This window comes from Eucalyptus grandis, chromosome 11 (assembly GCF_016545825.1).
Source record: "Eucalyptus grandis isolate ANBG69807.140 chromosome 11, ASM1654582v1, whole genome shotgun sequence".
NCBI lineage: Eukaryota > Viridiplantae > Streptophyta > Magnoliopsida > Myrtales > Myrtaceae > Eucalyptus > Eucalyptus grandis.
The window spans coordinates 2,696,628-2,722,644 of NC_052622.1; the positions used below are offsets into that span (position 1 = coordinate 2,696,628).

General features: G+C 38.3%; 4 protein-coding genes across 4 annotated transcripts; all 4 read right to left on the bottom strand.

The window, feature by feature from the left end:
* Window positions 1–5,307: 5,307 nt before the first annotated feature.
* Window positions 5,308–7,561, bottom strand: LOC120289366 (protein SHORTAGE IN CHIASMATA 1-like). Its single transcript, XM_039304170.1, has 3 exons — window positions 5,933–7,561; window positions 5,732–5,856; window positions 5,308–5,631 (listed from the first exon to the last, which is right to left on the bottom strand). Exons 1-2 carry the CDS (start codon window positions 7,529–7,531, stop codon window positions 5,773–5,775), a joined length of 1,683 nt encoding a protein of 560 aa, XP_039160104.1. The 5' UTR covers window positions 7,532–7,561; the 3' UTR covers window positions 5,308–5,631; window positions 5,732–5,772.
* Window positions 7,562–7,963: 402 nt separating this feature from the next.
* LOC104426970 (protein SHORTAGE IN CHIASMATA 1-like) lies at window positions 7,964–11,621 on the bottom strand. Its single transcript, XM_039304660.1, has 6 exons — window positions 11,301–11,621; window positions 10,686–10,775; window positions 10,496–10,582; window positions 10,339–10,410; window positions 8,093–9,775; window positions 7,964–7,975 (listed from the first exon to the last, which is right to left on the bottom strand). Exons 1-6 carry the CDS (start codon window positions 11,619–11,621, stop codon window positions 7,964–7,966), a joined length of 2,265 nt encoding a protein of 754 aa, XP_039160594.1.
* An 866-nt stretch (window positions 11,622–12,487) lies between these two features.
* Window positions 12,488–13,413, bottom strand: LOC120290027 (heavy metal-associated isoprenylated plant protein 39-like). Its single transcript, XM_039305683.1, has 3 exons — window positions 13,322–13,413; window positions 13,084–13,162; window positions 12,488–12,901 (listed from the first exon to the last, which is right to left on the bottom strand). The coding sequence occupies exons 1-3, from the start codon at window positions 13,328–13,330 to the stop codon at window positions 12,657–12,659; spliced, it is 333 nt and encodes a 110-aa protein (XP_039161617.1). The 5' UTR covers window positions 13,331–13,413; the 3' UTR covers window positions 12,488–12,656.
* An 11,383-nt stretch (window positions 13,414–24,796) lies between these two features.
* On the bottom strand, window positions 24,797–25,448 carry LOC120290059 (receptor-like protein EIX2). The gene has a single exon (XM_039305779.1). It carries the CDS (start codon window positions 25,446–25,448, stop codon window positions 24,813–24,815), a length of 636 nt encoding a protein of 211 aa, XP_039161713.1. The 3' UTR covers window positions 24,797–24,812.
* Between the last annotated feature and the right edge of the window lie 569 nt (window positions 25,449–26,017).

Below are 26,017 nucleotides of genomic sequence, written 5' to 3' on the forward strand. Positions count from 1 at the left end.
AGCATTTATTGTATACTTGAATAAGGAGAAGATGAAGATTTGATTCATCGAGACCTTTTGCATCCAGCTAACAACACCAGCTTATGTTCTCGTCATTGTGCAGTTTTTTGGTGGCTGAGACTTAAACTCGCAAGAAAATTAAAAGAGAAAATTTTAAATAAAAACTCGAAGTGCTCCTATTTTTTCAAATAAGGATTTGAAGTGGAATTTATTTTAAATAAAAACCTGAAATGACTATATCGTCTCAAATAAAGACTTTTAGCTAGCCAATAACTATTGAAAGGATATCTTGGTCGGAAAAATTCGAAACATATTTTTTTTTTCTTTTTCTTTTTCTCTCTTCCCTCCCCCACCATCACTGTGCCTCATCGATGGTCAGCAGAGGTCGCCAACCTCCTTACGCACTCGCTTGAGTCTAGCAACCTTCACCATGGCTAGCGGAGGGAAGAGGGAAAAAAAAAAAAAAATGAAAATAACAGAAAAAGGGAAAAAATTCAAAGAAATAAAAGATGAAAATGCCCTTTGATCGGTGAGAGTGGGCCCTTCTTTAAGACTGATATGGCAATTTCAAATCATTATTTGAGAAAATGATGACACTTTATGCCCTTATTTGAAACAATGTTCATTTTATACATTTTTTTATTTTTTTTTTAAAAAAGAAAATGATAGCATTTTAGGCATTTGCTTGGAATTTTTCTAGACTAAAATGAATCCAGAAATCAAAGACATCCTTGGTCAATCTACACAATTAAGCCTTTATGTATGGATTTGACTTGATGAAATTTTTATGGCTTCCATTCTTCGTGTAACTTTGGTAATTAATTGAGGATTGCAAGTATATTGTGTCTACACAATAAAATATTTCCGAAACAAAGACCTATTTGTTCGGGCTTGTTTAGAACATCTTGTAAGTATTGGGTTATCTCCTATCATCCCAATGTAAAGCACTAAGATGATCAAAAGTCAGTAGCTTAAGAAATTTTCTTTCTCGTTTGGCATTGCATTATTCAGGGGCGTAAAGACCCACTTACGCAACATATGTAATGCTTGAGCATGACAAATCATTTTCCCACTTATGATTTTTCTAAAGAGACTTGAAGATTTAATCATGAATAATAACATTAAGAATCGTACACGAAAAGAAAATTAAAGAATCCCCTAAAATATGTTCTAAAATTTTTATTGATGAAAAGAACAGCTCCAAAAAAGCTAATGGATGCGCTGTCGCTCATGCCCAATTCCCATTGGAATGGCAAGGCATGATTGAGGCAAAATATTGGAAAAAGGGTTAGAAAAATTCTAAAATTATTGCATTTGTATCAATTTAGTTTGAAAACTTGAATGGTGCCAAATCAATCCTAAATTGTTTCAAGTAATGTCAATTTAGTCCTAAACCTTTTGACTTGGTGCTAATTCAGTCTTTTCGAGAAATTTTAACTAGATTTTGCTGACATGGATGTCGGCCAACATACATAACACCAGTGGCGCGACATGGACAATTTTTAGTATTATTTTAATATTTTTCGATTTTTAATATCTTTTTTTTTTTTTTTTTTTCTCTCTCCTTCCTTTCTTCCTCAAGGTGATGGCTGGCTAGTAGGAGATAGTCTACCGCCAACCACGGACTGGGTGAGTTGGCCTTGCCTAGCCAGGGCAAGCTGGGCCCTAGCATGGGTTGGCCTTGCCTAGGCCAAATCTAGCGAGGCTGCCCTTGCCAGGGCCACCCTCCCTAAGGCTTGGCCTCACCCGACCATCGCCTACCGGCTGGCCACCATCTAGAGGAAGAAGAAAGGAATGAGAGAGAAAAAAATTCATAAAAATTAATAAAATAGAAAAACAAAAAATCGAAAAAGTATTAAAATTTATCCATGTCAGTGCTAGCAGTGCCGTGTAAGTCGACCAATGTCCACATAAGCAAAATCTAGCGAAAATTTGTCGAAATGACTAAATTGGCACTAAATCAAAAAGTTTATAACTAAATTGGTACTATATAAGAGTTTTATGACTAAATTGGCATCATTAAAAAGTTTATGATTGAATTGGCATCAAGTCAAAAGATTTAGAATTAAATTGATATCAATACAATAGATCTAGAACTTTTTTGACATTTTTCTCGCAAAATATTAGCGAATTTGTTGGAGCAACTAAAGTATTTAAAAAAAAAAAAAAAAAAAAGGAGGGGAGGGCAAGAGAGTAGAACGTAAGAGCATGGGGAAGAGCGTGGGTTACGGCAAAGATTTATGACAGGGAAAAGCTTGGGCAGTTGAGCACATTTCATGGGACGGGGTATTGTTCGGTTCGATCCGATTCCCAACTTTGAAAATGGCGAATGGGTCACTTTTATTTTCATGTTTCCATCTGAATATCTAATTTTCCAAAGCATGACGAGAAAAAAATTCAAAGTTAGAGAAAATTCTATATTTCTATCGAAATATTTTATTGTCAAATTATAAGTTTTTATTTTCTCACCAACAACAAACTACACTCACTAATTTTTTTTCTAAAGAAATCAAAATAAAACAAAAGTATATGTAGTCGATATGATCTCATTCAATCCCCCTTTCGAATTCGGAAATCGGACCACCCGAACATAGATTTCATTTTTAAGAATTGGGAACCATACTAACAGTTTAAGAATGGGATGGGTTTTGAGGGGGTTCTTAAAAGGCATTTAGAGAGAGAAGGGAGGCAAGGAATGATAGTGAGAATGGAGGGTCGATAGTCTCCCAAAAAATCGGAAAGTTGATATCATCTCTGTAAATGTTCCTGACATTGATGAGGCAGCGAGACATCCAAATCAGTGAATGGGCCGCGTACATTTGGAGATGAGACTTACGTTAGAGGCTTACAAAGCTAAGCTTCCTCAGAACTCAATGCACCATTGTTGCAGCTGCTATACTTAGTATATGCATTCCCGATCGCGAACGCCATATCTCGCTCTCTCTCTCTCTCTCTCTCTCTCTATAATACTTTCACGCATAACCACTTCTGGATCTTCCTCATTACCAGCCAAGCTCCGATTTCTCACCGGAATCTAACTTCAATTTTTTGTACTTTTTGTTCCCTAACGTATGTCATTTTCTCTGCCTCTTTTTCCTCTTAACTTTGAAAATGGCCAATCACTTCCAAGTTCTCTTTATGGTATTCAGTCTTCAAGAAACTGCCAATTCAGCAGGCAATGCTTGCATGTACTCGCATCCAGGAAACAGATGAAAATTCTATCAAACACGAGATTGTTACGTAATGCACCTTCCTTAGTTCAAATCCTTACACCTCATGATTGCTTATTAAGTACATAGAAGGGTAGTGACTGCTCATACAACAATTAAAATGGGAAGAAATGCATAAAAAAAAATAAGTCCTCAATCTATTGCACATATGTCAATTGATTCCTAAATCTTTTAATTGTGACGATTTAGTTTTAAACATTTTGACGATTATCTGATGTAGTCCATTTAGTCAATTTTTACTAGAAATTGCTGACATAGATATCGATCGTCCTACATAACACTTGATGCTGAAGTGAATATTTTTTAATTTTTTAATTTTTCTTACTTTATTTTTTCCCCAACTGTGGGCTAGCAATGTTGCTGGTTGACCCTCTCCAACCATAGGCAAGTCTGGATGAGGAGGCATTCCTTCCTTTCTTAACAATGGGCCAACAAGGTTGCTATCTGACCATTGCTTGCCACAGGTGAGGTTTGGGCAAGGGCCTCCATGCCCTCGGCTAGACCAAGTGTGGCTGACAACTGACAACCTTACCGGCCCAAAGTTGAAAAAAAAAAATAAAAAGAAATAAATAATAAAAAATAATAAAAATACAAAAACATAAAAAAAAAAAAAATTAAATTTGTTTGCGTCAATGTTAGTCGTGTCACATAGTACAATTAACATCTATTATCAACAATCTTCTATCAAAATTGGTTCGGATAGATTATATAGGCAAATTGTCAAAAACTTGAGAGTCAATAAGTATAATTGAAAGATTTAATACTGAATTGGCGTAAATGGAGTAAGCATAGAATAATTTTTATACTTTTCCAGAGATGGGCCATCCAAAGAACCATTGGATTGGTATAACCCGACTGTATGTGAAGAATCAAATGGAAGGAAAAGAGACAAGGGAACGAATGGAACAGCACATTAAAGAAAACACACTTCCTTTATGCCATTCCGGCTTTTAATTGTCCCTCTAGATTTCTAAGCTTTTTTCTTTAGGAAAACAAAGTAGATTAATAAATAAAGAAATGAATCGGGTCCTGGTTTCTTGTGCTGAATGTGTTTGTTTATGCTTTCTTTTTTTCTGCTCCGTGTCCCCCCTGATATACAGATTCTACGTTGTTTTTGAGATAAGAAAGCGGCCAATTCCGACTCTCTTTATCACCTGTAATTGCTTCTTGTGCTGGTATCCTTTTTCATGCCGTTATGTTAAGTGCACATCACATGCGTAGGAACATTCTGTAGAATATATTCCTCAAGCTTTGTATGGCAGATGGTGGCTTGAGACTGAGGTGAAAGGTAACTCGAGTCATGGTCTGAACAAGCCTGACTCAGCTTGAACATGATACCGATGTGCTGATTCTCGTACCATATTTTGTCGACCTAGTAAAAGGGTATGCAATCCTCCTAATACTTTCCTCTTTTGCATACACACAAGTTCAAAATCATTTCAAGAGAATGCTTGCGAAGGTGTGCAATTCGCCAAGGTATATTAAGTGTTGGTGTTTTTTAATAGAATGGATGTTCAAAAAGTGAAATGAAGTTGTGTTGAATGTCATGTAGATCTCAAGCAAAAGACTCGAGACTTATTTAAAGAAAATTTTAAAAAGAGTGAGAAAAACCATTGATATAATATAATTGACTTCAATATATATAAATTAGTTCAAAGGCACCGTGCGTAACACACTATTAAAGGCTAGTTAAATAGAATGAGAAATCAAGAAGATGGTTCTACTGTTAAAGAAGGTGATAATTTCTTTAGTCAGGACATGAGGATTGAGAACACTGAAAGATGGATATTCAGAGAGATTCTTCAGTGTCTTCAGGTCCTCACCCTTTTTTTCTGAGAGATTCCACAATTTAGTTTCTAGTCAAAATGACAATTGACTAGCAGATAGCATGCATAAACAATGCAGAAACTTAGATCTGCATCAACCCTTGTAAATATGACTAGCCGAATCTACATTTGTGTCATGAAGCTTTTGTCTACATTTGCAGTAAACCACATCATCGCAAACCAAAAATCCATATATAATGCAGAATCATGGTTTCCTTAAACCATATCTGGATTTCAAAAGTAAGCCCTTCAATTCACAGTGCAGCTACTTGACTGTCAGAATTAGCGACTGAATAACAATACAAGAAACTATATACATCAGTGATGACTTTAATTTCCTTAGATAGTTGTATTCAAAATGCTAGAGGAATTTGCCTGACTAATAAAAGAGAAAATTTGTTAATGTTTGATCTGTGCAGCTGAAGTTGCCAGCCTAGTCTGACATTTTTTCGGCCATAAGCCTAGTCTGACTTAATAGAGGAAATAAATCCTAATGGAAACTCACCTATAAGTATACAATTTCTTGATGAAAAATCGCCTGGAAAATCCCATAAATTTTTCTTGGTTCTTCAGTTCTGTGAAAAACTATGTAAAAATTAGATATGATCCGAGGAATCCAGTTAACTCGCCATCTTCACAAAAAGTGAGGCTATCTTGTAAAGAGAGATTACTCACCCTGACTCTCTATCCTTTGATCAGCTCAAGAAGCACATTGTTCAGTGGTCGTGAATTTCTCTGGCTTTATCACCCCAAACCAGCTTAGTCTGGCTCTCAGCATCATTTGTCACAAAGGAAAGTTTCTGTACTAAAATGAGCTATTTATTTGAAATTTTAGTAGAAAGCACTGGAAAGATCGAATAAGGAATTCAGACAAACCCGTCTTGCTCTTTTATCCACAGGAGTCCATGAAGGAACCAGAGATGCTGCCACTTTTCCATTCTTGAACGAACCAAATGATTGTGTGGATCTCTTCTGCCTCTTCTCTTCAGGTGTTTTTCTGACAGTGCTACCTCCTTGATACTTAAAGAATTCAAGAATTGATGGACTTCTTCTCTTTGTTGTATTTGATTTGGTCCGTGTATTGCCATAACAAGGAGATGCACTGGATGGAAGGGATTGCTGCCACAACTTGCTCTTTTCCCGGATTCTGTTCAGAAACTCAATTGTCCAGGGTGAACCTTTTTGCAAGTGGGGCATGTGAATGGCATTTCTAAGTGGTGTTCCATTATACCTTGCCCTGTTCTCCTGTGCTGGTATACCATGTAAGTTCTCCATGGATCTCCCATCCAAAAACCCCTTAAAGAGTTTGTCCTGATTGTCGGTAGGCATTTTGTCATTTACTAGCTCCGTAGATAAAAAGCAATCAGTTTCTTCCTGTAAACTTTGCCTTTGGTGATTCCCAGGGCTATGAATGAATGAAGTAGAATCGCTCTCAGCAACTGTTGGGAAAGTCGGATAATTGTGTCGATCGAAGGAAAATCTACTTGCATGATTGGATCCACCTCTGGCATTGTTTTCCAGATCTGGCAATGAAAATGAAAACTCCAAAGGATTAGCAATTGATGGATGGGTAAGGTTGATAGCTTCACCTTTAGTGTCCTCATGAACAATATCAGAGTTCTTGATGTCCTTCCAATCGAAGGTGTCCGTTGTAGCTAGGTGTGCTCCTGTGTACCAATAAAGGAAATCATCATCAGGAGCTAGGCTTTGGTGCTCAGTCACATTAGAGGAGAAAACACCTTTCTTGATCCCAGAATCAAATCGATTGCCGACTCTAGGAGGATATGTGGTAGTTGACTCATCCATCCCTCTTTTTTGACCTAGGAAATGATCAACACGTGAATTGGGCTCTTTAAACTTGTTGTGTATCTCCAGATCTTTGAGTATTGTCGAATCATATATATTTGTAAACCCAGGAAATTTTGAGGAGCTGCTGTTACATAGTTTTGAAGGCTGAAAATGCAGCAGGTTGTCCACAGGTACATCACCTTTGTCAGGGTGCTTCTCGTACTTACATCTTTTCCCTCCAGAATCCACCTTACTATGGCAGTGTTTAGAGTCAGGGCCTGATGACACTGAAGAAGAGCAGTCTGTCATTATAGACCGAGAATCCTCACGTTCCCCAAATTGGCATAAAGCACTAAAAAGAGAAACACTTTCGTCAGGAACTTGATATTTTTGGACTGTGGTGACTCTGCATTCATGAGATAATTCAAAAAAGTCACTGAGCATCCCTTCAGAAGACAGTATTGCGTGAGCTGATAGTGGATTGACAGAAGGAAATTTGGTCAGGAAAGATTCTGCCAGTGTCTCTGATTCAGGAAGTTTAGTATAAAGACCCCTAATAATCCTAGTTTCCTTAGCAATAGATTTCAATATGATCTCATCAGTCAACTCAGGTGAAAAGGAGCAAAAGAGTTGTAAATCAATTCCCAGACTAGCTGCCGCAGCATAAAGTCCATCTGAAGATTCCATTACCGAAGCAAGAAAGCCAGATTCCCCCTCAAATATCTGCTAGAAATAAGATAATGAGAAAATCATAAAATCACAGACCTGCACTAACTTCTTGTAAGGAATGACATAAGTTGCATGCTTTTGCCAACTTGGCTAAGCGAACATTACAAAAGAAGAAAAGTAATAGTATGAAAAGGGAGGGGCCCAATGCAAAAGCCCATTAAGAGTACCAAATATACAGTTGTTTTATGCTTTCTATTGGCTTCATAACAATATGCACAGGGCACAGTATATTATAGCAAATCATCATCACACTGTGCTTGCATGCAGAAACAATTTAAGTTCATCTTCAGCATGACACAGAAAATCTCAAGTAAAAGCATGAGATGGAGCTGAAACAGCAGTTGTTACTGAAATATAAATGTAATCACTGCACATGTTTCTTTACAACCGCTAGACTTTTTCCTGCTTTAATTATCCAGAAAAATACAGAAATGAAAATTTTTGTCTCTAGAGGAAATAATTTTCCTTTTCAACCGGTTGAGAAAGGTCTAACGACAAGGAATAATGAATGATATTTACCAGAATGCATGCCCTAAAAGCGAAGCTTAAGTTTGTAAGAATATTTGCTGCTATATTCTCAATATGACAAGCTAACACTGAAGATCCTTCACTGAAACCAGAGGCTTTTCTGCCAATGTTCTTGTGAGTATACCACACCAGGCAAACTGCAGCACTGATTATAATATCAACTGGGAGGGTTGTATCACGCTCAATTACTTGAATTCCTTCTTTCTCCATAGCCAGAATCTTTTGATATGTGCTTCTTCTGGACACCAACATTACTTCACTTGAATTTTGTGTGTTCACAATAATGACCGCATCAGGAAAAGAAACAAGCCCTAGCTCAATATGGCCCGATCCTACAACAGGTGGCTCATAAGATGGATTTCCTGCCCCGGGGCTACTAATTGAAACCTTGCAAGTAATATCACCAGGAACCTTGACCGCCTGGATATTGTTCATTTCACCAGGAATCTTGCCTGCAGGTACACTATTTTCTTCAGCTCTATCTTTCGAAGGATTCAAGAAGAAGTCCAGGTCATGAAATGGTGACATGGATTTAAATAGTGACGAAGCCCTCTCATAATCATACTCAGAAACCAGTGTTTGACTTGCTGGCTTTTGGTATTCAGTATCAGTAGACGTCCGGGAAGAAGCCTCAGTCACATCCTCCCTCAGCAAAGAGACCCTGTCAGAAAGCATGTCCAATGGCCCACTTCCTTCTTCAAATTTAGGCCTGCTAGGATTGTGATCAAGAAGGATGAAGTCAAGAATGACTTTCCCATAATTGGCAATACTTAATTCGAAGTCAAAACTCCTGTTCAGCTCCCCTACCATATTGTGATAAAAGGAATTGATCGCAGAGCTGCAGTTGTCTTCCTCCAATAGATGCCAATTTAAATAGATCCCATCGGATGCCAATGGAGGCTGTGACTTCAAATCAATCAGGGCTTCTGCAACAATTGCAGACAATGTTCCTAGTACAGAGTCAGGGAGAACTGGCATGGGCAGTGATTTGAACATCTCATCTACAAGAGCCAGTTCCCGACTGATTACCAATTCCTCATAATTCTTGAACTTCACCTTTTTCTGCAGCATTTCATTGCAGAACTCAGGTTCATGGACTTCTTGTAAGCTGAAGACCTCACTAAATAGAGCTGTCCCAATGTCAACTATCTGAAAGTCCTCGAAGACAACTGGGCTAATTGACAAAAAATAATCTGTGTCTGATGGTCCCTTACAATGTGAGTTGCCTCGTGGACAAGGTCTGTCCAAAATGCTCACAAAATCCATTTCCAGAAAAGTGGTTCCTATTACAGAGTCAGATTCAAGGTAATCCTTAAACAGACAATGGTGTGAAGGAAATTCATAAAGGTCCTTCTCAAGCAAGTTCAAAATTTCTTTGGTGTCAAATGGAGAATCATCATTTTGACTTAGATATAATGGTTTGACTTTGTCAAGAAGCTTTACAAGCTCATATTGCACAGATGTGCTGGTCATAACTTCCAAACTAATCTCCTCCCCTTCTAAAAGAGGAAATTGGATACATGGGAAGTCCGACTGGCCCACAGCATAAGCATCATCTTCCCAAAAGACAGCCTTCGGCTCTATGAGATACTGTATACTTGTGTCTCCAAATTTAGTGACCACTTCTTGAGCCTCCAAAATATAGTTCACTGAAAAGCTCAGCTTGGGTGCATCCTGTCAGTAAAAATATAGCGATAAGTATCTATTTTGAGTGAAAGCTTGTCATCAAGATCCATCTGCTAGCAAACCACCAAATGCCTTACAGTCTTGGACCAGAATCTTGTTAAGTTCTGACAACCATTTGGCGAAACAATTGAAAGCAACCAGCTGTTGTGGTGTTGTGGCTGCCGATGGTTATCCTAGCAAATATCTAAATACAGACTTGGATGATAGTAGTGACTTTGCCTTCTTAAGGACAAGCAAATGCTCAATCATCAATTAAGCGATGGACTATGATCATTTGGGAGGGTCTAACATTCATAAACTGGCTCAATATTTTTCATGTAGAAAGAGAAACATATCGCAATATGTAACCACAGGGTCACTCATCAAAGATTGATAAAAATGGATGTCCTTGATGAATCAGAGTTGCCACTTTTCTCTAGTTTTCTTAAATTATCTACTGGTCAAAACTAATGCTTGCTGTTTGAAGAACAAAGTTCAGCTTAAATGCAACAAGTTCCAGGGGAAAAATAAAATGGAAGGATCTTACGAACTAAGTTAAGCCCGGAATCTACCTCATTGTTTTCAATTTCAAGAACTTCAGAGAAGATGCCTACTGCTTCTTCCTCAAGCAAGTAAGAATTCTCCTGAGGATTACAATGAACAAAAATAGGACTGTGGCATCACACTTCTGGTATATTCATTGTAACTTGCTAACGATATTCAGCATACCAAGCAACTACCCAGCTCCGGTGTCTCAAGCTGGAATGCTGCCATGCCTTGTGCGCCCTTTTCATTGACGAAGTTTTCACTGCTAATCTGATGGTTGCACTAACATAACATCAGGAAGACAAAGACAAACTTTTCTGGAGTTCTGAAAAGATAAGAGTGAAAAAAAAATTTCTCTGGCATCAGTTCATACTTTGGAAAGTTTAGCTTCCCTAGCTGCAGGCTTACTAGTTGAACAGCAGCCCAACCTTTCCTTCGCTCCGGAGCTTAGCTCTCCTTCTTTCTGCAAGTAAACAGGAACAATCCGCTTGACAGAACTCAACCAGGCAATACCGACTGCCAATAACTCTGCTAATTCGCCAGCCAGAAGTGGATATAATGAAAGGCGCCGGAGCCAATAAGCTTTTCCTCGCATATCATAATTTCCAAATTCTTCATTTTTCCAACCAAAAAGGAAAGGAACGTTGAACAAGGGAATACCAAAACCAACTGAAGTCAAACTACTATGCCTCGTGGACGATGAACTGTCTTCATATTCACACAAGTTCAGAGCTAATCCTGACGCAAAATCTAAACAGGCAACGCCTTAGAGGGCGAGGATCGCACCAAATTCAAACTGAAATCCACAGATTAAAACGAGAGCTCGATCTCCAAGCATTTTCCCAATCAATCACATGTCAAACTCAAACTCCTAATAGATCGCTCAACATTTCCAGTTTCACCCTCACGCAGCTAACCAACACCGGCGAAGCATCACGAGTGATCACCGACTACTTCAAGCATCAAACACGGCCGAAGAGCGACATACCTCGACGCTTCCATGTCCGCAACCTTCTCCGCCTCCGGCGTCGTCAATGAACTGAGGAACGACGTCGGTCAGGAACCTCGAGAGGGCGGGCTCGATCTCCAGCCTGTGGAGCTCGAGGGAGACGCCGATCGCGGAGAGGAGCCGGAGCAGAGGAGGTCCTGCTCCGAGGCGAGAGGGAGAGCCGAGGGGGAGGCGAGGGACCGGGAGGTCCAGGAAGGTTAGGGTTTGGGCCGGAGACGACGACGGAGGTGGCGGCGGCGGCGGCGGCGGAGGAGGAGGCTCGGCGCTGAAGTAGTGGATGTTGAGGAAGCGAGTTCGCATCTTGTTTCTCAGGTTTGGGAGAGACGGAGGAGGAGAAGAGGGAGGGAGGTTTTAACGGACGGCTTGGAAGGGAGATTTTGAATTTGGCGCTTCCGAGGTGGGGGGGCTTTATATACTGGAAGGCGAGCCGCGAGTTCGCAGAGTTGCAGCCCCTGACTCAGCTGAGTGGCTCACCGGGTTACGGGGCGATTGATTTCTTTGTACTTCTTACTTTTATATATAATAAATAATTGCTTAAATAATCTCTAAACTTGAATCCGATATTTAATATGGTCTCTAACTTTTTGATTTATTCCATGTGATCATTAAATTTATCTTAATATGTAATATAATTGCGGGACTTTTAGTCTATTCAAATAGTCCTTAAATTTTTTTCTATAAATATTCAATTTAGTTTATGAATTTATTATATTCATGGATTCAATACACGGAACAAGTTTAAAACGGATAAACCATAATACAAATTGAACCAAAATATAAGAATCATCTATGTAATTTGTTTTGCGTATAATTTTCCTTTTGAGAAAAGTAATAAACATTATTTGAATATTTGAACACTATACGACTTTATAAGTTGGTTTTTAAATATTTTAAAAGGTTTCGAGCACTTCAAATCAACAAAAAGATAAACAATGCATTTGGCAAAATTTAAAAAAAAAAAATGAAAAGTTAAAAAGTACTAGTCATTTTTGATCAATTTCATCACTTTGCGACTCCTACTTCTAGAAACTCCAAGTTCATCTAGAGTTTTAAGATTTGGATATACACAATAATAAATCGATGAAATTTGACAAAGATATTCAAAATTTCTCATAAGAAAAGATGTTGAACTCAATTCAAGATCGAACAATAGTAGAAGTAAGTTATTCAATACCTTAATTTAATAGATGCCATTCATCTAAATTTCAATAAGCTGCAACATGGAATTCTTATCTTGCATGAGCATACTATTAACAAAAATAAAACAAAACAAAAGAGAGAACGGAAAATTCTAGGGATATGCAATTGACCAACAAGGATCACTCATTTTTTTCTTCATTTATTCTCCACAACTTTTGCTTCTTCTTTTTTCTCCACTTGGGGCTCCTCCTTCTTTTCCTCTTTCTTGTCCTCTTTCTTCTCTTCCTTCTTCTCCTCTTTCTTCTCCTCCACCGCTGGTCCTACCGATATGATGTCCACCTTCCCCACTTTCTTCAGCTTCTTCACCACCGCCACCGTGTCCATCAACCCTATCACCGTCAGCTTCTGATCCGTCAAATCCGCCGCTATCGAGTCCACCCCTTTCCTCGCAGCGCATAATGGAAAGCACCCGTCAGCCACGTAAATTCATTAAATGACCAGATGACAAAGCAAACCAGCCCCAGGATTTGCAGCAACAGCAACTGATTCTCACGTAATTATAAATCCTCGCGTGAGAGAATAGCTTGAAAATGAACAGATTAAGGGTTATGAATTCCGATACCGAAAATATCAGCAGCAGCTTCGATGGCCTTCTGCTTCGTTTTGTCGTCTGCCATCGTCAACACCTTCAGTATCACCTTCTGCAGCAATGAATTCAGAACGGGAAGGAAAAGATGGAGTTTAGAACAGTTGAATTTCGAGGTTTCAAGATGCAGTTCTGTGAAGAAAACGAGATCATGCAGCTGAGCTCAAGAGAAAGTTAACGTGGATGGAGAGAAATAGATGAAGCTGGAATGGACCTGAGCCATGAGGATTTGAAGCTTGGATAGAGGGAACTTCGAAGGTGGGGAGGTGAGAGGTGGAGGTGGGAAGAGATTCTATGGGGCATATCATTATTCGAGCTTTATGTAGCGACGTGCGCAACGTCCAACTCGAGGTCGGTCGATCTTTCTGAAAACGTTCATTGCAAGCAAGGAATATGCGGCAAAAAGTGAGCAGGTCACATCAGTCCTTTTTCCTTGGACATGAAATTCTCAGGAATCACCAACACACGAAATCGAAGGACTTACTAGCAAAAACTGAATGGAGACATCATCCCTAGTTCAGGCGAGTTTCCAATTCAAAAGAGGTAGCAATAGCTCAAAATCCAAAATTATCAGGGCAAGCACACGCATTTATGTATATCGAATATTGTTTCGATAAATCATTTGAGCGAGTGTGTCCTAATGTTCCGCACGATTTCCTAGGAGGTGTTCCCTGGTCACAACTAGTGACGTTGCTAGTATGGTTCATGGTAGGTTTTGATACGATTTCGAAAAAATCAAAATAGAAATTCATGATTTGAGATGAGCTACCGCTTCCACTAGCTTATGTATCTTATCAGTTAAGTCGAAATATGGTAAGGATGGACAAATTAATCTTCACGGATGTATGCAGATCACCCTGTCCGCCTTACGGTTTGAATCCTTCTTGTGGTCTTTGGTTGGGTTGGGGGAAAAGCATAATCGACAAACGAGATATATTGCTACTCGTTATTTTTCTTCTTCATAGATTTCCGTTCTCCTTGGTATTACAGTTTCGTATTAATCAAGTGTTGCAAGCTCGAGATCGAATAAGTTGGCGTGGTTTTCTCCTTCCTCGTTTCTAAATCTAATACACCTTGCCTATGTATCCAAATCTGCAAAATTGGTGTCCATGAGTTCTTTAAGAACCGGCCACCCTGATGATTGTTTATCCCTTTTTCTGTGGTTCGTTTGAACCGGGTCACTTGCATAAGCCATCTCACATGATTAATTATCCTCCAGAAATTTCCCATGCCCATGATTTGAACCGAGGTTTATGTCATGAACAACATCTGTCTAAAGCGGAATTCATCAGAATATAGGAGGAGGGGTCCATGTGGAAAGCTTCTTGCACCTCTTTTCTTTTCAAGTAGGTGACAGCGTCTCCATCCGAGAAGAATCCAAACCCATCTCTGTATATCAAATACTACCACTTGCAGAGAAAAGCAGAGGTTAATAAGTATCAAAGTGTTCTCGGGCTTTCTTATGCGTTCATTTTCTGGCCTCTAGGAATAAATTTTGGAGCTATCTCACCTGTATGGATCTCCCATAAAAAATATTATTTTTTCTAAAAATGATTGTTTAAAACTCTTACAAAAGTGAATAAACAAACAGTATTTCCATCGTCCATTGAAATATTTAAATATAAATCGTTGTTGACGATAAAAATAGTTTTCATTGACTAATTATTATAAGTGATCATTTATAGAATAACATTTTCTAAATTATTTAATTTCCACGAAATAAACTTAGTCATAGTGTATGTTTGATATCAACTGTGACTCCACAAGTAATCAACCATTGTGGGTTGTCCAATTGCCTTATCAAGAGAGGTATTTCCAAGCTAAAAAAAATTTCTTGAGAAAAGAGCAATAGTTTGGTCCAGTTCAATAGTGAAAATGGATGTGCTTTGACATGTAGATTCGACGCTAATCATCTCGCCAATATTCTCTTTAGATTGATGATTGATCACACGATCCCTTTGCTTTGATATATGATCAGTCCAGCGTCCTAATGTCCTGATGTAAATGTTTATTACGCGCGAGAGACTCAAAATTACATTTTACAATTAAATGGCCACTTACCACTGAGCACGAATACCTACATAGCCCTCTCCGGCAGTATGGAAGTCTCCGTATTTGTACTTCGGAAAGATCTCAAGCCATTTATTGAAAAATGTTTGACTGTCCACAGCAAAGATCGAAAGAAAAGGAAGTAACTTGGACTTTTGAAAAGTATAGAGCGGGAGACAGAAAAACTAAGCGAGGATAAAGTACGTGTAGAGCAAGTCATAAGTGCCGACCGGTGCTATTACCCACGATTGACTCGACAACACTGAGGATAGAAAAATCCAGCTCCAGCAAGGAATCAAGGAAGAGCAAATTGGCCTCTAGGTAAAGAGAAACAAGAAGATGTTATTATTCAATCAATGTCTTACATATGGACTACTTAGTGATGTCTAGAGCCGTATAGATTGATTGGAAGGCCAAAAAGATGCATTTGATGGGAGAACGGTAATAATTCGAATCATATCGAATCAACGCAGCGAAATAAAATAATCTCCCCTCTTGTGTAAACCTAATAGGAATTGATATAGTAGAGTAAAATAAATACCAAGCACGCGAACACAAGACGATTTTTTACGTGGAAAACCTCCTCGATGTGAGGAGATAAAAAACCACGGGACCGGAGTCCACTTGAAAATCTTCACTATCAATAAAATTGTTCTTCTCTAGCAAATACTAGAGGTACATAGCAGCAAACACCTCAAGAACATAATTCTTGGCAATACACATGAACTTCACAAGAGATCAAGGATAAATCTGACCAAAAACGCAGGTTTGATCAATCCACGAAAAATCAAACCGTTCAGATTCGATTAAATTGCGCCACGAACATGCTGACAAAATTTCAGCTCAATCGGACCACAAATCGACCTCCGACGCCAGCTTGATGTAAACCGATATTGCCCCAAACTCCAGATTTTCTGCTTTCTCTTTTCTCTTGTTACTATTTCCTTTTTCTGCTACCTCTTTATATAGATAATGAGAAACCATATTTCCTCATATAACTTATTATATGGGCTCAAGCCCTTTTTGGGCTTGCAACTCATTGGGCTTCCTCCACATAGGAGTGAACACTAACAAATCTCCCCTCACGACAATGTGGAGGGATTCACCATCCCCGTTATCAAACGGCAATGTTCAAGCTTCTCTCTTGGTAGAGTCTTCGTCATCATATCGAGCCATACCGATCCGTATGAATTTTCTCAAGTTCCAACAACTTTTCATCTAGAACATCCCTTATCCAATGATATCTAACATCAATATGTTTCGATCTAGAATGAAAAGATGAATTCTTACCAAGATGAATTGCGCTTTGATTATCACAAAATAGCACATACCTCTTTTGCTTGAACCCAAGTTCTTCTAAGAACTTCTTCATCCATAGCATCTCTTTACTAGCTTCAGTCACTGCAATAAATTCAGCTTCGGTTGTAGAAAGTGCAACACACTTCTGCAATCTTGACTTCCATGACACAGCTCCACCAGCAAAAGAAATCAAATAACCATAAGTAGATTTACGAGTATCAATATCTCCTGCCAAGTCGGAATCTATGTATCCAACTAACTCAAGTTTCCCGGTCCCGAAACTAAGTTTCAAATTTGAAGTTCCCCGAAGATACCTCATAACCACTTCATTGCATTCCAGTGCTCTCTACCTGGATTTGACAAATAGCGACTAACAACGCCAACTGCATGTGCCAAGTCTAGGCGTGTACATACCATCGCATACATTAAGCTTCCTACAGCTAAAGCATATGGAATACTTTCCATATCATATCTTTCTTCTCTTTATTAGTCGTAGGACTTTGCATCATATTTAACTTAAAGTGGGCAGCAAGAGGAGTACTAACCACTTTAGCCTTGTCCATGTAAAATTTCTGAATGATCTTCTCGATATATTTCTCTTGCGACAAAAATAACTTTTTAGCATCTCCGTCTCGGGTAATTCTAATGCCAAGAATCTGCTTCGCCGAGCCCAAGTCTTTCATGGCAAAAGACTTGCTCAACTGCTTTTTTCAATAACTCAATTCTTGAAGCATTCCCGCCAACAATCAGCATATCATCAACATAAAGCAAGAGAATAATAAAGTCATTATCAGAAAAAAAAAAATTTGGACAAATACACAGTTATCCGAGGAAGTCTTCTTATAGCCCTGTTTTGTCATAATTGACGCAAATTTCTTATACCACTGTCTCGGTGCTTGTTTTAGGCCATAGAGACTTTTCTTCAATTTGCACACATAATCCTCTTTCCCTTTCACTTTGAAACCCTCAGGTTGTTCCATGTATATCTCTTCCTCCAAGTCACCATGTAGGAAGGCCGTTTTAACATCCATTTGCTCAATTTCTAAATCTAGGCTAGCTGCCAAGCCTAATACCACACGGATAGAAGACATTTTCACTACCGGAGAAAATATGTCATCAAAATCAATACCCTTTCTCTGACCAAATCCCTTAACAACCAATCTAGCTTTGTATTGTGGTTGTAAAGTATGTTCATCTTGCTTCAACCTATATACCCACTTGTTCTTCAAAGCTCTTTTACCTTTAGGTAACTTCACCAATTCAAAAGTATGATTATCATAAAGTGACTGCATCTCATCTCACATAGCATCGAACCAATTGCTTTTGTACTCATCTTCTATTGCTTCTGCATAACACTCTGGTTCATCTGCATCAGTCAATAATACATACTCATCTTAAGAATACCTGGTGGAAGGTCGTCGGTCTCTAACGGATCTCCGGACTGGAACATTCAGTGGAACATCTAATTGAGCCTCTGGTTCAGGAATAGTATTATCTATTTCAACATGTTCAGGAACACGTGCGTTATTTGGAACATTGACTTCCTGCTGCTCTTCATCAACCCTTTCAACCAGTGTTCTCTTCATTCTCTCAGCTAAGCCATTTAACTGAGGCGTCTTGGGAGGTGTCTTTTGATGTCGAATACCTTGTTGTCTGCAGTATTCATCAAAAGGTCCAATATACTCTCCCCCGTTATCAATTCTGATGCATTTCAATTTCTTTCCAGTCTGTCTCTCAACTGAAGCCTGAAATTGCTTAAAAGCATCTAACACTTGATTTTTAGTTTTGAAGGTATAAATCCAAATTTTCCTTGAAAAATCATCTATGAAGGTAACAAAATAAAGAGATCCACCAAGTGATTTTGTTTTCATAGGACCGCAAACATCGAATGCACTAAATCCAAAGATACCCGACTTTCTTGAAGGAGGGAGCTTTTAAATGCAACTCGTTTCGTTTTCCTGCTAAACAGTGAGCACACTTCTTTAGCGCTGAACTTTTCAATCCTGAAAGGAGCTTCTTCTTGGCCAATATTGACAAACCCTACTCACTGATGTGACTGAGCCTCTTTAATTCAGCTGCATCTTCGCTATCTACTGCATTAATTTTGTCTATGGACAACTTTGCCTGCATAATGTATAACGAAGAATATTTTTCACCTCTAGCCACAACAAGAGAACCTTTGGTAAGTTTCCATTGACCATTATTGAATGTGCTACAATACCCCTCATCATCCAACTTGCCTGTAGAAATCAAATTCAAGCAGATATCAGGTATATGTTTAACATTATTCAATACTAACCTTGTGCCATTGCTGGTTTCTAGGCACACATCACTAATGCCTACAGCTTGAGCTAGTCCATTGTTTCCCATCTTCACAGATCCGAAGTCACCTGACCTATATGATGTAAAGAAATCCCTACGAGATGTAGGATGAACAGATGCACCACTATCAATTACCCAACTGGTCTCATGAGAAACAAAATTCACCATATCACCATCAAATATAGTGAAAAAGTCTTCTTTAAGTGCAGCGACACGATTGTCATCACTGTCATCATCACTTTTCTTCTCTTTACCTTTCTCCTTTTGTTTCTCCCTTTTTAACTGGCGACAAAATCTCTAAATATGTCATTTCTGATGACAATAATGGCACTCAACATTAGCAAATTTATTATACTTACCTTTGCTTTTGTCTCGACTTTTATCTCTATTTCTCGGGCCTCAAGACTCACTTCTCCCCATTTTCTCAACAACCAAGGCATCATAATGTGAAGAGGACAATCCATGTGTCTTCCTTCTCATCTCTTCATTCAAAATATTACTCTTGGCTAAATCCATGGTAATTGTACCATCCGGGGTAGAATTAGACAAAGATGTTCGGAACGTCTCCCATGAGTCCGGCAAAGTACCAAGCAACCATAGTGCTTGTATCTCATCATCAAACTTGATTCCCATCGCAGCCAACTGATTTATAATTCCTTGAAAATAATTTAAATGATCAGTCAAACGAGTACCATCATGATATCTTAGAGCCATCATCTATTTTATCAAAAATAACTTATTATTCCTAGTCTTTCGAGCATATAACTGTTCGAGCTTATCCCATAAACTGAGTGCATGTGTTTCCTCAATAATATGGTTTAAAACATTATCATCTACCCACTTGCCCTGATATAACCACACACTTGACGATGAAATATAGACCATTCGGCGCTTTATTCTACGGTTTCTCCTCAGCAAATACAGACAAATAAAAATCTTTCACATATAAAAGATCTTCCATCTTCCCTTTCCAGATATGATAATTCGAACCATTCAGTGTAACCATTCTACTCGTATTCGTTTTCATTGTTTAACACAAAGCAGAAAAATCAAGTAATAACCTATTGCTCTGATACCACTCTGATGGGAGAACGGTAATAATTCGAACAATATCGAATCAACGCAACGGAATAAAATAATCTCCCCTCTTGTGTAAACCTAATAGGAATTGATATAGTAGAGTAAAATAAATACCAAGCACGCGAACACAAGACGATTTTTTACGTGGAAAACCTCCTCGATGTGAGGAGATAAAAAACCACGGGACCGGAGTCAACTTGAAAATCTTCACTATCAATAAAATTGTTCTTCTCTAGCAAATACTAGAGGTACATAGCAGCAAACATCTCAAGAACATAATTCTTGGCAATACACATGAACTTCACAAGAGATCAAGGATAAATCTGACCAAAAACGCAGGTTTGATCAATCCACGAAAAACCTGATGTATGGAGCTTCAAACGAAAATCAAACCGTTCAGATTCGATTAAATTGCGCCATGAACATGCTGACAAAATTTCAGCTCAATCGGACCACAAATTGACCTCCGACGCCAGCTTGATGTAAATCAAATATTGCCTCAAACCAGCATTTTCTGCTTTCTTTTTCTCTTTGTTACTATTTCCTTTTCTCGCTCGCTACTCTTTATATGATAATGAGAAACCATATTTCCTCATATAACATATTATATGGGCTCAAGCCCTTTTTGGGCTTGCAACTCATTGAGCTTCCTCTACATAGGAGTGAACCCAGCTAACAGCATTGTCCATGAGTTTGAAAGAGGTAAACTTGTCAAATGAATTAACTGGATCAGATTTGTGCTAGACCAGATTGAAAATGGTTTGCTTAAATTGACCTAAGCCAAATTAGATCACAAGCTCCCAACCAAAGCATGTGCCTGAGAGGAAAGATACATTTGGATTTCTGTGTCCCAAGCCTATCACAACATGGATGGAAACCCTTCGTATATCTCAATCCAACCTGTGAACTGATCAGTAACTAGAGAATCTAGTTTTAGTCTACTGTGAAAAACTGCATTAAAGTTTTTTCTCTAACTCAATTTGAATTGCGCTTACTAGATCATTATGTTTCCAAGGGTCCTATTTAACCCGTACATAAAAACTAATATTAGGTCCAACTTCCAAAAAGAAAAGACATCTTGATGATGAATCGGAATATAATAGTCATTATCTTCGATGAATGTTTATGCGGTAATCCTACTAATTCATTAAAATCATGAGTATATCTCGAATTAATCAAACATTGCAGGCTTGAGATTAAATGTGTTCGCTCGGTTTTCTTCTTTCTTGTTTCCAAATATAATGGGTCTCTACAAGTTCTTCAAGAATCGGCAACATCGATGATTCTTTGTCGATTTTTCTGTAGTTCTTTCGAACCATGGCATTGCTTAAGCCAAGAAACCGTATGATGTATTATTCTCCAGAAATTTTTCATGCCCTTGATTTGAGCGAAGCTTTTGTGTCATGAACAATACCTAGCTAGAGTGTAGTTCACTGGAATATAAAATAGGGTCGATGTGGAAAGATTCCTGCACCGCTCATGATAAAAAGAACAACCCACTTGTCCCTAGAAAAAGCGAATACCCTTCTGCACCAACAAGCACAAGGGTAAGGTAGATTTTAGGAGAGATTGCGACTTGTAACTTCACACATTTAAGACGGTATAGTCCAATGTGTTAAGTCAATGTTGACAAATTAGTAATATATTTCAATAAATGGAGAACCCCCACCAAGCTCATGATAAAAAGAACATCCCACTTGTCCCTAGAAAAAGCGAATACCCTTCCGCACCATACAAGCACAAGGGTAAGGTAGATTTTAGGAGAGATTGCGACATGTAACTTCACACATTTAAGACGGTATCCAATGTGTTAAGTCAATGTTGACAAATTAGTAATATATGGGATGAGAATCAATTGAATTTCAATAAATGGAGAACCCCCACCAATCTCATATATTGTACGATATTTTAAGAGTTTCAGAATTTTTTCTAGCTAAATATATATTTCGACATACTATTTTCAATAGCGCAATTAATTCCTTTATACACACGAAAAATTGTCCAGTTTAAGTGGATCGGATAAAGCTTCACTAAGAGGGTGATGAATGTAGGAAGTTTTAAATGTACAATAATATACCTATACTATTATCAATAATGACTAAAATTTGTTATTTAGTTAACATTTTTCTTGACTGGTGTCATGCAATGGCTGATAATTGATGATATACGGTAACGGTAGAAGTGTTCAGTAGGCAAAGAGCCCAAGGTTATTTTATACTATTTATGAGCTTTCTTCTCACACATAATAAGTGTTCTTCATTAAGAAACTATCTAGCAGCATCGGGATGACTTGACTCCCAAGTCGTACGTCTTTAAAAGAATTCAAAGTCGACATCATCTCTTTAAACTTTTGTGCTCACATTCATGAACGGTCTCGCAAAGTTGTATTCAATTACCATACTTGGATTGATGGCGACATGCATCTGCCCCAAAACAATTGATGAGGCAATTAGTTTCCAAAATCACACTTTGAATTTATCGGCTAGATGACAACACAAGAGGCTATGATTTTATTACATCCCATCAAGTGAAGTGTCATTTTAAATGGAGAGGTGCGATGGATGGATGGATGGGCATGGGCGGTGACTTTCCTTTTCAGAATATTCCCTAGCAAAGTCCTAAAGAAAAGCAACCTCTCTAAATAATCTGCCGTGGTATACAAGCACAAGGGTAAGGTCGATCTTATGAGAGATTGTGACAAGCAGCTTCACACATATAAGACAAGGTGTAGTCAAATGTTTTAAGTGAATGGTGACAAATTATCAATATATGGGATGGGAATCGATTGGATTTCAACGATGGAGTACAGTGCATGGGAGATTTCAAGTTAATAGTCAAACGTCTTACTATTAACCTGTTTTTTGGTGTGTACAGCGCATGGGAGATTGATTATTGATTAGATAAATGTGGGCGAATTTTACAACTGATGATTTTACTAAGTGCAATGAGGTGTAATTGTTTCTGGCAAAAGCTGCAATTTGTTAATCTCATCATTTTCTGGACAACCGTCCATTTGATCATTTATAGCGAGCCTATATGCTAATTTTTGACATAAAATCTCGATTTTCGAAAATATTAACTTTGATAAAAGATTTACAAGACACATGTATCAACTATAGTATCTTATATTAAAACTTGAAGCCTCACACAAAAGGAACTTCGATGGAAGCCTCACACTCAATTCGTAAACATTCGCCATCGCTATTTCGTCAACAACAGAACAAAGAAATCAAAAGATCGAGTCTTGTTAGAAGCTCGCAGTGGCTGGAAGACACTGCTAGAAAATCAGAAGTGCCTCAGGTCTTAAGGACGAAGGGAGAAATGCATCCCCAAGCAATCGTTCACCGGCCGCTTCCCCACGCGTCCTCGCGATCCAAAATATTAGGGGCCCGTTGTTGTTGAGGCCCATTTCAATTTGTCCAGACCAGCACCATTTATGATGGCAGATACTGGATTGACGGCGCACCTACAACATTTTAAATCGTAAAAGAATTGATATGTGGAATCATGTGTGATATCAAAAGTTGTGAGCAAACGTAGTGATTCAGGTACTCAAGACAGTGCCTATTGTCTATTTAAATCGTAGCAAAGTCTGATTTTCAAATCTAATTCCAGATTTTAAACACCCATGCAGAAAGTTAACATTATAAAAAATGTGTCAATGTTTTAAAGTTACAAATGTCAATATCGAATTATGAATTATTTCTTTGATTAGATTAGCCAATCACTTTTTAAGGTTATTTACCAACGTGTATTGGTCAATGAGTGAGTGCACAAGCACAAGGGGGTCTTAGATCAAAGCAGGGAACACAATTAAGGTGAGAGAGGAAAGCACAAAAATCAGATTAGATTTTTTTTTCTTAAGTCTTATAATTTTTTTTTTTGAAATTTGGGCCGATGTATGTATCTTCGGGATTCGACATTTTGTAGCCCAATAGCTAGAACTGTCCTGAACTTTTCATAAAAAGATTACGCGGGCCCAAGTAAATGCAACCCAAGAAACAATCCGAACCGATTGGGATCCCCCCGAGGCCCCCCGGTTTTTTTTTTTTTGGGTGGGGGGAGTTTGGTGTTTGGGGTTGGGGTCACCGTGTTGATAAACTATTAACCTCTAGTTTAGTAAGTACACTTGTACATATTTTTATAATAAAAAAAGATAAAAATTACTAACTTATCAAAATGTTAGCAAGTTATCAGTTAATTTCAAATTTTACTAGTATGGTTTAGTAAATTACTAAATATATTGAATTTGACGATATTCCAATAAATTAGTAAATAACAAACATCTTTAAAATGTTATAAATTGGTCAGTGTACATACAATCCCCTATAGAATTTTCCAACAACCTGAAAAGTAACAATATTTCTCAAATATTACAAGTATGGTTAGTAAGCTTTCACTTTATAACGAATTTACCAATATTCGAATTCACAATGTATTCACTTTGAGAAGAGTTGTTTCTTCACATTTCACAAAGTCCTTCATTGTGATTTGGAGTTCATGCAAATTTTTTTCCCATGTCTCGAAATTGAGAAAGGAAACATAATCTTAGGAAAGGAATATATTGAACATCGGCAGGCCCTATGCCATTAATAATTTCAAGTCCTAATTTTGTATTGCCCTCAACATGTAATTAAGCAAAAGCATAAACAGGACAAAATGAAATTTGCCAACATAATTTCACATCATTGACAACCAAAATAGTTAAAGTATAATGACACGGAGTACTGCTAGATTGCTGAGCAACACCAAATTACAAAATGACATGATTTGCACTTTCCAAGCCGTTCCATTAACAGCTTGCTGGAACAAGGTTGAAATTAAAGAAAAAACTATCAGTTACTACTGATAAGGAGAAATAGACCAACTACAAAGACGATTCTGCTTGAATAAGGAAACAAGAACTTCACGAGATCAATAAAGCATTGGACTAATTGATGTAGATAACAAGCCTGTTACACTCTTCTCAATCTCCTCCTCAACTTGGCCGCTTTCACTGCAACAGTCACGTACACCATATCTGCTTTACGATCCACAAAGTTGAAGTACACCGGTCTCCAGTTCTTCTTGTACACCAAACTGCCAACAACTCCCCAAAACCCAGTCGCAAACCCAAGCATTATTACCATGTAGAACATTACCTTTTCAAGCTTACCTTCTTCATTGGCAACTTCTTCTGGTGCTTGAGGGGCCTCTACTTCGGGGCATTTCTTTTGTAGAGGATTACCACAAAGTAGAGGATTGTTGGCATAAATGGAAGGATCATCAAGTGTCTGGATTTGATTTCCTTTTGGAATTGGCCCCATCAAGTTGTTGTGTGACAAGTTTAGTTTGCTCAGTGATATGAATGCAGAAAAGCTTTGTGGGATTGTTCCAGAAAGGTGATTATTTGAAAGATCAAGTGACTCAAGCAATCTCATGTCTCCAATCATAGTCGGGATGCGTCCATAAAGAAAGTTGCACGATAAGTTCAAGCCTCGCAATCCGGAGAGCAAGGTAAGCTCTCCTGGAATCTGCCCAACCAATTTGTTGCTTGAGAGATCTAAATTCACCATAAGATGTAGATCAAGTGTCGTGTAGTCAAGATCCATCCCCTTCACAACCTACTCCACATGCTCTTGAGTCCACTCCGCTGGAGTGATGGCCGCTGTTGGCCCAACATTGGGAGGTGCAGACACATAAGCAGGAGAGAGTGAGTTGCCTTCGTCTATGCTTTTGTTCAGTTTCATACCTTTCATATAGCCAAGACAATTTGGAATTGTTCCTGTCAGATTGTTGACTGCCATGTCCAATATTTGCAATGTAGAGAGGAAGCATAGTTGTGAAGGAATGCTTCCATTGAACATGTTTTCTCGCAGTCTAACAATCTATAGAAACCGAAAACTTGTTCCAATCCAATGTGGAACACTTCCTGAGATTTTGTTTTCTCCAAGATCCAATATCTGCAAGTATCTACAATGGTTCAGAGTCACGGGAATTTCTCCATGGAGATTGTTGTTGTTCAAGTGTAATGACTTAAGCCCATCTAGATTTCCCAAAGAGTTTGGTATGACTCCATACAACTTATTGGATGATAAATCAAGGTTCACCAACCAGTTCTTCTTCCAACATGCAGGAATTTCACCAACTAATTCATTCATTCCAAGGTGCAACTCATACA